Source organism: Hesperophylax consimilis, chromosome 13 (assembly GCF_061612785.1).
Source record: "Hesperophylax consimilis isolate HC1 chromosome 13, BYU_Hcon_1.0, whole genome shotgun sequence".
NCBI classification, from domain to species: Eukaryota; Metazoa; Arthropoda; class Insecta; order Trichoptera; family Limnephilidae; genus Hesperophylax; species Hesperophylax consimilis.
The window spans coordinates 36,797,544-36,811,159 of record NC_142848.1 but is presented as its reverse complement, the minus strand read 5'-3'; the positions used below and the strand labels follow the sequence as shown (position 1 = coordinate 36,811,159).

Below are 13,616 nucleotides of genomic sequence, written 5' to 3'. Positions count from 1 at the left end.
GAGCGAGAACTAAAGACAATTTTTGATGTAAAACTATTTTTACCAAATAACTTTGAAGATATAGGATAGATTTATAGGATAGATTTACACTAAAAAACAAGGTAGAAACATGTATTTATTTGAATTGAAAACTATGCTACTTGCTTAGCACAGTTCAACACTTACAATATATAAAAAAATCAACACTTATTTTAAACCACTTTTTTGCTTAAAAAAAGCGACATGTTTCGTTTGCAAAGGTCAATTTTCAGGATTTTTTTGCAACTGAGTGTTGATTATTTTTAATTAAAACATTGTTAGACAAACTTACCATATTACACGATTAGGAATAACTTACATTGTCAAATTTAACCCTATTTTGTAACTTTTTAAAACTATTTTGAGTATTAGGTCATGTTGATACGATCTTATCAAACCCGAATATGAAAAAAAGAAAAATGTCGTAAAGGAGAGTTTAAGACTAAATAGACGAATTAAGTTGTAGGTGTTTGTGTAGTGTAAGACTTGAACCGTGAAAATACCTGAGTAAATTTGCGTAATATAACTTACTTCGGTTAGTTCAGCTGCCCCCACTTTAATAGGCACGAGCACCCTTACTATGGTCCAAAGAGTCACGAATACGGCTGGGGCTCCTGAAACAAAAACACCAAATATTACACAAAGTAAGTACATACTTCTAAGTTTTTTTTATTTGAATTTATACTTAAACAATGATTTAAAGAAATATTATTCAAAGGAATATTAAAATATTTTCACAGTCAAATAATTATCGTGATTCTGCTTGCGCTTTGCGGATTGCGCTTCCTGGTTTTTTTAGTCCTCGTTTCTAAAGCGTTGGTATTTGCTGGTAATTTCGATACGCCCAACAGACGTCGGTAGAAGAGTGTAGATCTATATTATTACGATCCAGTAAATTTACTTTGAAGGTTTTTCCAAATATTGTTGTACTATCGGTTGTACCCGAATGGTTACGAGTACAGCCGACGCTAGCCAATCCCTAGGTATGGAGCTCACTTCCATCGGTTTCCCTCGTTAGAATAACTCACTGTCTCTGATAACGGAAGTATGTCCTTCAAGACATTAACTGTAATTTTCATACTCGACATATTCGACGAACCAAAGCATTTATTGAATACTCCTGATCTCAAGTGTATTTCATACTACTAAGATAATAAAACAGAACACCAGTACATTACAGTTTCCGACAGCTCAGGATAGATGTGTTGTTCAGGTGGAGAGTGTGTTTATATAGGTTATGGCTCTTACTGTGATTTTCTTCATTTAATTTTGGTGTAGCCATCGAATAACAAATACCAAGAACGTCATTCCATTAATGTTTATGGGGTTTTTGAGAGTTAAAATTGTCTCTGTAATTAGACAAGACGCGATGCGCTTTGGGCCTACGCAGTTTTTTAGGCACAAATCCGAAATAATAACCGGTTTCATTTAGGTGATTAAAAGCGGATCATAAATCAGAAAACAAATCGAGGTACTTAATTAATAAACGTGATTTCGACGGGTAGACATTTTCTTATTGAAATGCAATGAAGTTAATTTTTTTCAAGAACCTGCTGTATCTAATACCGGACATTAACCGGGAATTAATAATAGAATAGTAAATATAGAATAAAGCCATTAAAAATATATATATTTATTACATGTTTTTCTCAGGTAAATAGCTCATTTAACTTACCCCATCCAATAGAAGCATACACCCTCAATTTGATGTTCTCTCCAGTGAAGGTTTTTACCACGAGCATGTATAAATACAGTCCTGTAAAGAAAATTACATTATTAAACAAGAAATTGCGTTTTAAAATAATAATAATAATGAAACCAGGGTGGAAAGTGAGCTGATATCCAAATGGTGTTACACGCGCCTACTCTTGTGGCAAACTCTGTCTCAAATCCCAAGACGTCACTTATCACCACCCACAATAGCACTTAGCGGGTGGAGAGAACAATCGTGCATGTGAGAACACTTCCTCAATATTCCGAAAATTGAGTGAAAACTTTATTTTATTATTGAAGACATCACAAGACATTCACATCTAGGACTCGAATCTTGCCTTGTGGTAAGAAAAATGAAGACAATGTTGTTAGTTCTTATTCGAAATATGATACAGTTAAATAATAGGGTCCCATTAGCTCAGTTGGTAGAACGGTGCCCCGGCAAGGCAAGGGTCCTCGATTCGTGTCCTAGATGTGACCATATCTTTTTCTGATTTTTTTGTTTCAAATTTTTGTTTAGGAATTGCTAATATGGTTTTCAATAGTAAAATATTACAATTTGAGGTTTTACTCGTTAAGTTGTCCCAAAAATTGAGAGAAAAAATTATATACAAGATTACACTTCACACTAACTAGGCCGTTATATGTAAGTGCATGTACCAATAGAATATCTCGCATGTTATGTTCATAATGTAGATGTATGTTTGTATATTAAACTTTTAATGTACGTTTATTCAGTAGTAGTTAACACCAGTAATTAGAAGACAATAATGCTGCTTTTAATGGGGCCTAATTAGTGAGCTCGTAATTATTCATGTAATAAGTCGGGGTTTTGCATTAAATACACATCGAGATATCCACATAGTTTCGATACTGTGCGGGTTTTACGTTCTCATTGGATATATACAAAATATTATCCAGTCTATTCTGTGCAACCCACTGTTAAAAGTAGGATTTCTTTATTTGCCTAGTTCCGTACATTTTAAGAGCTATCTTCATTCTTTCCGACCAAATATATTTTGAGTCTGAATAGAAAAGCTCACCCTCTACCAGCATCCAAAAGAAGTTCGTCAGGTAGAAGTAATGGAAGAATACCATCAGGACCAGACATGAGATGTTATCTCTCTGAACCGACATCTGCAGACAGAAATACAGAATATTATTAATATAAAGGAGCCAGCAGAAATTTTACTTCTATAACCTATTTATTTCTTAACTATATTATTTAACTATACAAGCATTTTATTTATCTTAATATATAAAAATCACGTATCACTGTATTCGTACACGCTAATCAATTTCAATGAAATTTTGGGAATGTGTATGATTGGTTCCAGCTTGAACAGATGATAGTTTTATGAATGTGTATGGTTGGTGCCGGTTTGAACACATGATAGTTTTGTGAATGTGTATGTTTGGTGCCAGCTTGAACACATGATAGTTTTGTGAATGTGTATGGTTGGTTCCAGCTTGAACACATGATAGTTTTGTGAATGTGTATGATTGGTTCCAGCTTGAACACATGATAGTTTTGTGAATGTGTATGGTTGGTTCCAGCTTGAACACATGATAGTTTTGTGAATGTGTATGGTTGGTTCCAGTTTGAACACATGATGGTTTTGTGAATGTGTATGGTTGGTTCCAGCTTGAACCAATGATGGTTTTGTGAATGTGTATGGTTGGTTCCAGCTTGAACACATGATAGTTTTGTGATTGTGTATGGTTAATTCCAGCTTGAACACATGATAGTTTTGTGAATGTGTATGGTTGGTTCCAGCTTGAACACATGATTGTTTTGTGAATGTGTATTATGGTTGGTGCCAGCTTGAATACATGATAGTCTTGGCCCCGATAAGTGGCGCTATTGAGGACATCTAAAATATATTTTTATAATTTTTTTCAACGAATTTGTTTTTTTTTCTTCTGTTTTTTCATCCAAATTACATACAACCACATATTTTAACTTCTCTACACGCCCCTCCCCTGAGTAATTTTACGTATTTTTAATAGCAAAAAAGGGTCGTTATTCATTCAAAAAAAAATTATTGGAGTAAACACAGATACAGACAGTAATAAACGTGGCTGTAAAAACATTAATTGGAGAATTCGCCTGCATCGTTAGGATTTATTTCTCACCGATTAACGTTAGTTGTGTAAGTTTTATCTATTCATATTAGCAAAAGACGGATTATTAAAAATATTGTTCACCAAATGGCACTACATTAAATTCAAATTCATTACTTTACTTTAAACAATATTGTATAAACGTAAGAATCAATCTATATTTACCTCATTTATAACATTTAATTTTTATCCAATTAAGAATTTTCATTTTATTTATTACACTTTCAAAATTCGTTAGGGCTTTTATATTAACTAATCATAATTACATACTGATACACACACACACACACACACACACACACACACACACACATACACATATACATATATAAGTGTGACAAAATTTGTAACAACTTTATCGACTGTCCTGGCTTACTCAATCTAATAAACTTTAAAATACCACCCAGAACGACGAGGCTTAACGACTTATTCCATTTGAGCCGGACGCGCACAAATGGTGGTGTCAGGGATCCAATCAGAAAAATATGCGAATTGTATAATAAAAACCAAAACCTGAAGGATTTCAACATATTTTTTGATAAATATGGTACTTTTGATAAGTAATTGAAGTCTGTTGTCCCATAAAAAAAAAGAAAATGTGTACTTACTTCATTCACTATACTCTTTAAGTACTTTTTTATGATTTATCTCCAAACTTGTATAAAAATATTTGTATATTTTTATTTGACACTGAGCATTATCTATACACAAAATAATTTTCTTTTTTACTTTTTCCTATCTACCAGTCTATCTGTGAGAAATAGTTAGGATGCAGGCAAATTCTCAAGTTATTGTTTTACAAAATAATCTTTTAATTACTGTCTGTATCCATGTTTTCTCCTTAAATAAATAGATAAACAGACGTCATATTGGTGACATATTCTAAACATTCAATTAATCTTCGAGATGTTACGGCCCATTCTAAATAAAGTTGTAGGTAATAAACATTTGAATCTCAGTAAAGGTTTGAGATAACATATTGAATGAATACATCAATAATAAAAATAATAACATTAAACTTCACGTCTAATTTTTAAGCATTTTTTGTGACATGAGATCTGAAGGAAGCTTGAAAATATTTCAAATAAAAACTGAAAACGATGGCTAAAATTTGTTATGCAAACGCTTTACTATTTGAAAAAGAATTGCGAGAAATCTCACCTGAATAGTCAAGTTCAGTATCCAAATGAAAGCGAAGAGTATATAGGTGCACATCAGGTTTGTATGGATGGTGTTGCGAAGGCATCTCAGATCTCTGTAAAAGAAACGAAAATTTGTAGGAATGTTTGTAATGTAATGCTATTCAATAATAAGCACTTAGGTATGGAATACATTATCACAGCAGTATCCTGAAGATAAGTATATTATCGGGTTTCCCTTGTCCAGCTAGCGGCTAGATGAGAGGGTGGGGGTATTCCGTATATGGTCATGCTTTTAAATGAGCGCTCTCATTGGTCAAAGCGAGCAACATTTAGTTCACGTGCATTGTCTTCAGTGTTCCATATATGGTGATGCTTCCAAATGAGCGCTCCCATTGGATGTAGGTACGTGTTGAATGTTGTTGACATGTTTTAAGCGCGTGATCAGTTTCCGACTAAGTGGATAGGTATGTCTTCATGTATGTATGTAGGTATGTATGGGCAACCATAACAACATGGCTTCAACCAAATAACGATTCACAACCAACGACCTAAGAACAGCAAAGGGTAAAAAGTGTCACTAGGACCTTACAAAAGGCCTTACGTTTTAAATATCAATTAACGGTCATTTAAACAGCTCTGATCCTGGTGATTACGTGTAATTTTCCCATAACCAATAAATACAATAGTATTCTCTATGCTCCATTTCATGTAGTTGCTTCTCGCACTTTTTTGGAGTACAATTCTTGTTAACAGAAATTGCATCGTGTGAGGAATGAAACTTACTCTGTCGACCTGTTTAATTTTAATAACATTGCTTATACTGTTGTAAAAGCCCAACGGGCGTTCTATAAAAAGAAAGTAAATACATGCATGCGGATATTCAATAATCCTTAACTGTATCCGTTTAATACTATTGTTATCATGATTACAAAATTATAATTATGTACTGATTAATTATTTATTTTTTTAACATTAAAAGTTGAATATCAGTATCGTAAACCATTTTTTTTAAATAGAACGGTCGTGTATGTATTTTTTTTTTTTTTTTTTTATAGTGAATACCTCACAAGAGTCCCAACTGCTCCCGTCTGGAGCCAGTGAGACTATGGCATCCCCAATTGGGGGATGTTGTGAGGATGAAGGCAAGTGGGGAAGGGAAAGAGGAAGGTGGGGAAGTACCTGGCTATTCAGATCTAGTCACTAAACACGGCTAAAGCCATTTGGAGCAACGTTTCAATTCTGAATGGTGGTCTTACACCAGGGCGATACTGGTAGTATCTTCCACTCATACTGGTAGTATCTTCCACTCATGTATTGATAACAAACACAAATAACTTTTATATTGATAATAAATACCAATAACTTTTGTATTTTGAAACTGAAAAGTACAGAAAAAAACATTATTTAGGCATCATGTCTAATTTTTCTACGGTTCAAACGAATGCACTGACCTTATAAACAACTTAAATTAAATGATTTGCTAGTTTTGTCTTACCAAAACTTACTCTTTTGATCACATAGATGTTTTCGCTTATTAATGGTAACACCTGGAAGATGTCATATCATTCTATTTTAGATAGATAAACTTTTTTAAGCTGCAATCCAGATCCAGATGCTAGATCGAGTATCTCTCTAACTAGGGAAATTTCTCTATCCGCTAAGTTCGGGAATGGTTTTCACAGCCGTTGCATTTCCCGCCTAGCTTTTGTTTTTCCTGGCTGCTTTTGTTTTTCCCGTTGCGTTTGAATTAGCATCAGAGAGAACCAGCAGCGCTGCAAAAACTAACAAACTGGGGGAAAAAGCCGAACCAGATGCATATATGAATAGCAATAATCAGTAGCGGTTCGTGGTATTTTTAACTGGGGGTGCAGAAATTCAAGAGAAAATATATTTAATCAAAATGTGCTGAATATTTTTTTTACTGTCCTTCATCAAATTATCGAATACTACGGCAGTCACATACTGATACTGTACAATATGGAAAGCTCAACACAACATTGCATAACTAGCGACTTAGACAATATGGCATTTGCCGCAACTTTCTTAAGTGTAAAGGAATATAACGTCTTATCTATAAAAGGTTGAATTTTAAATAAGAAAACATAAATAAAGATACATTAAAATCAGTTCATTTTACTAGTAGATTTGCAGGTTCCACTAAACAAACGGTTGAAGACATTCAGAAAAAGGAATATTAAAACAAAAATACAACAACTACCATAGAAAGTTAAATACCATAACATAATATTGAATCCTTATTGTGCAAAAACCAGCCGGCCACGCCACGATAGATCTCGGGCAATATCAGTTACATCGTCAATCTCTGGAGGTCGAATCGTGGCGCACAAGGCTAGTCTTAATTTGGCTCAGGTTTGGGATTAAACCATCAGGGCGATTGTGTTGTTTTGATTTTTTGTATGAAATATTTTGTACTGATACAATAACGCACCATAATATGGGAATACAGTAAATAATATATCATATATTTATAATACACACGATCGAATTTTTCGGTGGCGTGGATTTTAAAGGCACGCTGTTTATAATGTGCTGATATTATTTAATGTAAGTTTGTCAATGAATTAAACAAATCATCTTTTTAGTGTTTTTAAATAAATTTAAAAAATCATCTTTTTAGTGATGTTTCACTGCACTTTAGAAAAAACCGCCACTGTCAATAAGTAAGTACCTACTGGAACGAACGTAGACAATTTTGCTCTGACCATAAAGTATAAAGTAAACTATGCGTAGCTCGTTATGATACCATTGGTATTTTATAAACAATGTCTCTTTTAATATTAATATATATTAAAAGAGACATTGTTTATAAATATGTATATATACTCAACCCAATAGAACACAATATTTTAACAAATAAAAGATCGGAAAATTGAAAGCTAGCTTTCGCTTACAAAATTTATTTTAATGATATTTCCAAACTAGTTTCTACTAGGTATGATTTAAGATTTTAGTGGTATTATAGTGATTTGTTTTTGAGGTATAATGCCGTGTTGCGCTACCTCCTTCTTTAGCCAACGTTTAGGACAACATTGCAGTGTTCATCATCTGGGCAGATGTGTAATTTTTAATTTTAATTTTTGAAAGTTATCAAAATTTTAATCAAAAGCCTAGAATGAACTTGTGTATTTGTGATTGCAACTTTTTATTTAAAAGAAGAAGAAATAACTAATAATTTTAAATAGAACAAGACACAGATAAATAAAAAAATAACGGTCGCAACTTGAATAGTTATCTTTTAATGATATTATTTTATAACTAGTAATGATTATCTTTTTTAATTTGTTTGTTTCTAGTTCTGTTTCATGTTTCGTTTAGATTTATTTATTTATTTATTTATATATATATACGCCTAAAACGGCTTTTACATAGAAGTGATACATGATGCAGTGTACATAGGAGAATATGTATTATACAGGAGACATGCATATTTATTGGTATATTCTTCTTCGATGATATATTATATAACTTTCTTTTAATGTTTAGTTTTTTTTTAAGTTGTTAATAACTATTTATTTATTCCTTTTATTTGAATGAAATCAACAGTTTACAATATGGTTGGTTTATACATGTGCAATTAAACTGAGACAGCAATTGTAGATTTCTTCATTATGCTTATACATCATGTATTAAACAATTTAACAGTTAATATAAAATAAACAGATTTTACATTTAAAATATATTTAATTATAACAAGATGTGCCACTAAGCGTTGCTCGTGTAGACAATCACCTCGATCTTGCTTTGAAGGTCAAGTATGCAAAATTTCATCTATACAGCCTTAATTTGTATAAAAAATAAAGCCACCCATCAACACTCTTTTTTATATAGTAACTTGCTTAGTCTCTGGTGTTAAGTGTTACCAGTGTTTTTCAAAATTTCGTTTGAATGTCAAGTGGTATTTCATCAATTTCGGACTGTTGAATTGTATAAAAATCAAATCTAGGCCGCCCGCTCGCACGCTACAGATACTCTCCTTTATTTTTTTAGTTCGTCAATATGCAATAAAAGCACAGTTGGTGACTGTACAGATCCTTGTGGCACCCCGCATTTATTTGGTGCGGAGAGGAAGAAGAACCATTAAAAACGGTTTGAATTTGTCTTCCTTTAGAAGGTCCGCAATCCAACTATGCACGGTTGGATGGATTCTGTACGATGATAACCTCCTGATAAGCACCCGGTTCCAAACCCTATCAAAGACTTTGGAGATCGACTTTGACCGATTTTGGAGAAAATATTTGAGATATCGAACCCGATATCTCAAATATTTTTAATAATTGTAGATATAGAATTATATGATAATTGTAGATTTAGATTTATATTGTGTATATAGATTTGGTTCACAAATTGGAGGCGGATATTGGTACAGCCACCCCGGGAACCATATATTGGATAACCAACACCTCTGTTAAGTGGTTTGCTACGTTTGGTAACTTAGCAGGATGGGATTTTGGGAAAAACTGGTTCGAGGAGACCTTTTGACCTCTCCGACTGGTTTCTCCTGGCGGAAAGGATAGATTCGTAAGTCCGTCACTCATGGACACACTGATCTTAAGATTCTTCTCCTTTTTTTCTAAAAAACCGTTCACACAGCATCCCAAAAGATGACATAGGCATTGAGGGAAATTATTTTCCCCGCGGACTCCTGTTGGGTCCAAATTTTAAAAAAAAATACAGTGTGTGGCAAGCCTACGCACGACGGAAGTGAAACTTTTAGTATTCTTCTCTCTCTCTTTTCATTTCACTCTCTCTTTTTATCTGTCTTTTGACATATTTATAAGAAGCATGTGATAAAAAAAATTAAAAGTTATAAAAATATGGGATTCGAACCCGGGTCCTGAATAACGAGTGTCGAACGCTCTGCCTCTAGACCGCGAGGAGAGGTATCCCGCGCGACGAGAACCGCGTATACAACGTGTACTCCTCAATTGACTTGTCCAACGCAAATTTTCGTTTTCAAACACGGCAAATGAATAATATCACATAACGTCTCGTTAACGCTTTATATAGGGTCGAATCGAAGATATATCGGCAGTGTGAAGTCATATCTGTCGTTTTTCAAAATATTTCCTTATATTTGTCCGTTTTGGAAAAGATCTATCGTGTTTTAACAGTCTCATACCCGTATGGAGTTTGTATTTGAAAAACATTTCTAAATTTTGAAAAACTCACTTACGGCTGTGTTTTTTACTAAAAAAACTTGTGAATAATTGTAATATGTAATTAGTCGCGTTATCGGCCTTGATTAGTAATTTTAATTATTCAAAATAAAAATAATTAATAAAAATACCGAGCGACTCTACCGGCTCGATTTGTAAGCTATATTTCGACCAAAATATCATATAGTCAAAATATCTAAAAGTCGCAGCACGAGAGCATTTTATCACTTTTCCTGGTATTAAAAAAATCACAAAAAGAAAAAAAAATTAGTTAAAGCGGGGATCGAACCTCGGTTCTTCACGATGACAGTCGGGCGCTCTGCCCCTAGACCGCGAAACTGAGTTTGGAGAGTGACCTAAACTAGGTATATAATATTAGCTAGGCTCCTATAGCGAAATGATCACGGTTTTTCGTGACAGTCATTAGTCGGTTTTACTTCGGTCCTCGAAATTGCATGACGCGCGTAAAGAAGTTTCACTTCAAAAATCCTAAAGACAAAAGACAAAAATTTAAAAAGCCTGTATTTCTAGCCGCTTATACTCACCTCGCACAGTGGCAATTTGGCTGTATAAAAGTACTTAGTTAATCGGGCGTGAATTGTTTGCAAACTTTCGTTTACCCACAGCCATGTACTGTTATTTAGTGCGTAGCGCTCTCTAGCCCCTGCTGTTAGTAAATTGATTACCGGTCCACAATGTTCTGGATTTTGCTGAGCAAGTATAACCTGTGTTTTACAGGCTATTGTACCACGTTATTTCTATTAGAGAATAGCGATGTGGAATTTATAGTGAATTGGCTATTAAAACTCTCGTTTGAAACCTGTATGTAAGTACGGGCCTTCGGAAACACGTAAATTTTTCAACTTTTCATGTAATTTTTTTTCTAACTTCTTTTAAAAACCATTTCCTTTGCACATGATCTTTGTTGTGACGCGTAGTGTAGATTGTCACTTTAGTTGGATATGGTTCTTACGTCGCCTTACCAAGTTCTGAGTTGTCAAAGTTTGCAAAGACGAATTCTCACTGTCTATCTAACATTTTATGATTTAAGGTTCAATAGTTCAACATATTTTAAAAGAAAATATTTAAATACTGCGTGACCCTATCTTGGATGGCATTAGGAAAATGAAGTTAGAACCTTATGCAATGAATAATTATGCCCTAGTTGATAGAAAATGGTCCTATATGCACGTTAAGGTATGTTATAAAATGAATGAAGTATATGTCCAATTTAAATATTATCCATTTAAAAATGACAAACTAAAATACTGTACATAATATTCAACCTCAAAATCAGGAAATGGTAAATAGATAATGAGAACTCCTCTTAGTAAACTTCGACACTTCATATCTCAGAAAAAAAGGAAAAGTAAAGTTAAAACCCAGTCCAACTGAGGTGACGAGTAGTTGTTATATTATGGTTATGGTAGTTTTTCTTTTCAAACTTCTTATGACAAGTTTCGTACTTATTTTGTCAGATAACATGAAAACATATGGTTTCAAAATACGTATTTGTATTGGGGTTTTTTGTTGGGCATTTCCAAGAATTGCTAAGTCTATAAATCACATTAAAAGTTTAACGTCTCACTAAAATGGGACTTCGAACTTTTTCATGTTGAGGATTTGCAAACTTTTTCCAGACATTGATATTTACGTAAAGACAAACAATCCATTACCTTCATAGTTCAATCGACTTTTAGCATCAACCATTAAAAGTTCGTCTGAAAGCTTTTTAAATGTATTTTTTTCGTATATATGTTATTAATGGGGTTTTTGGTGGATTTATAGTGCCTCCGTAACTAAGCGTGCTCGATGCGTTTTGGTGCTTCCAATATTTTAGGAACGAATCCAAAGTAATCGCCGGTTTCAATTTACACATCATTAGCCATATGTATAAATATAGGGCTAATGATGTGTAAATTGAAACCGGCGTATATATACAAGGTGTATCGGCAAGTACCCGACAAACTTTAACCAGCTATTCCTCAGCACATTTGGGGTAAAAAATGTTATGGGCGCTTTACTGTCCGGTAACATTTTTTTTTAATAAAATATTATTTTTTATGTTAACTCCACACAGGGGATCCTGAGAAAAAAACCATCCTCAGAACCTACGTCATCTTTGGGAATGCTGTGTGGAGGGTCTTTTAACGACTTCCGTGGTCGAGGGTTAAGCCTCTCGACTAGCAAGAAAGAGGTCGCGGGTTCAAATCCCGGCTTGCGCAAGTAAACTTTATTTGATTAATTTCCTCAGTTATATAAATAAAAATGTTAATGATCGTTTGTTCAGAATCTTAAATCCCCGTAAGTTCCAAATCGCTTTGAAAATTTGACACAATGTTGCATACGAACACGCGTATGATTTTATATACCTATATTATATAGGTATCACCTGTGGCAGGTAAAAACATGCTTTATAGAAAAACAGCGCCATTTGTAGGGCGTAAAAGTAAAACGAACTATTGTTTTTTCTATTTGACAATACAGACTGAGCCACAGCAGTGCGTAGCGGGGTATATCTAGTTAAAAATAATATTTGGTATATTTGCGGCACGTTCCAGAGTAGGTTCAAGATACTCTCAGTATCACCCTGGTGTAAGACCATCATTCAGAATTGAAACATTGCTTGAAGTGGCCGTGTTTGGTGACCAGCCTGAATAGCCAGATATTTCCCCGATCTTTTACTTCCTACACTTCCTACTCCTTCCCCTCCTCACTACTTTCAGCCTCATAACATACTCCAAAGTGTACTAGATTTTTTTCTAAAATGTACTAGAAATATATTATATTAGCATACCTTACTATGTTCAGCTTATAATATAATCATGGAACAAGTTTAACTTTTGTTTGGTAAACAGATTTATTAATTTCATTTTCCCCACTTCTCCGCCTTTCCACTGAATTTAACTACTATTTCCGAATTCTCCTTAGCTCCTAGCAATTCAGACTTTTACAGATATCTACGGTATTTTACTAATGATAAATAATTTCATTTTAACAAATAAGGTGAAGGATCACAAGGGACTTAAATTTAAGGTTTAGAAGTAAGGTCACAGTATTATTTTTTTATCTATGATGATAAACATGATTCCGTGGATAAAACCTTAAAAATCGTCAAAGTACATGATAAAAAATTGGCGGGATTTTTTCAACGACAATAGAAAGTTTGCAAATTATCCTTTTATTTTATTTTATAAATGGCATAAAAATTGAAGTGACAGTTTCTTACTGCTTCCCCAAAAAAACAAGAATTTATTTTTCAAATATCGATTTTTATCAAAATTATGGACGTTTCGAATCAAATTATGTTGAAAAGTTATCATTTATGAATATCAATGTTTGTTTACAAACATTTAAAATATAAATTTGTTTCTTAAATGATATTTGTTTGACAAATTATAAATAAGAAATATAAAATACAACATATTTAAAATACATCGGA

At 33.4% G+C, this 13,616-nt stretch overlaps 1 protein-coding gene across 1 annotated transcript in view; it reads right to left on the bottom strand.

Moving 5' to 3' along the window:
• The window catches only part of Dh44-R2 (Diuretic hormone 44 receptor 2), a 573,525-nt gene that overhangs the window by 144,286 nt on the left and 415,623 nt on the right, over window positions 1-13,616 (bottom strand). Inside the window, exons 4-7 of the mRNA XM_089639080.1 lie at window positions 5,017-5,110; window positions 2,775-2,868; window positions 1,694-1,774; window positions 550-632 (exon numbers count right to left, since the gene is read on the bottom strand). Coding sequence (XP_089495206.1) covers window positions 550-632; window positions 1,694-1,774; window positions 2,775-2,868; window positions 5,017-5,110 — 352 coding nt within the window. The remainder of the gene's footprint in view (window positions 1-549; window positions 633-1,693; window positions 1,775-2,774; window positions 2,869-5,016; window positions 5,111-13,616) is intronic.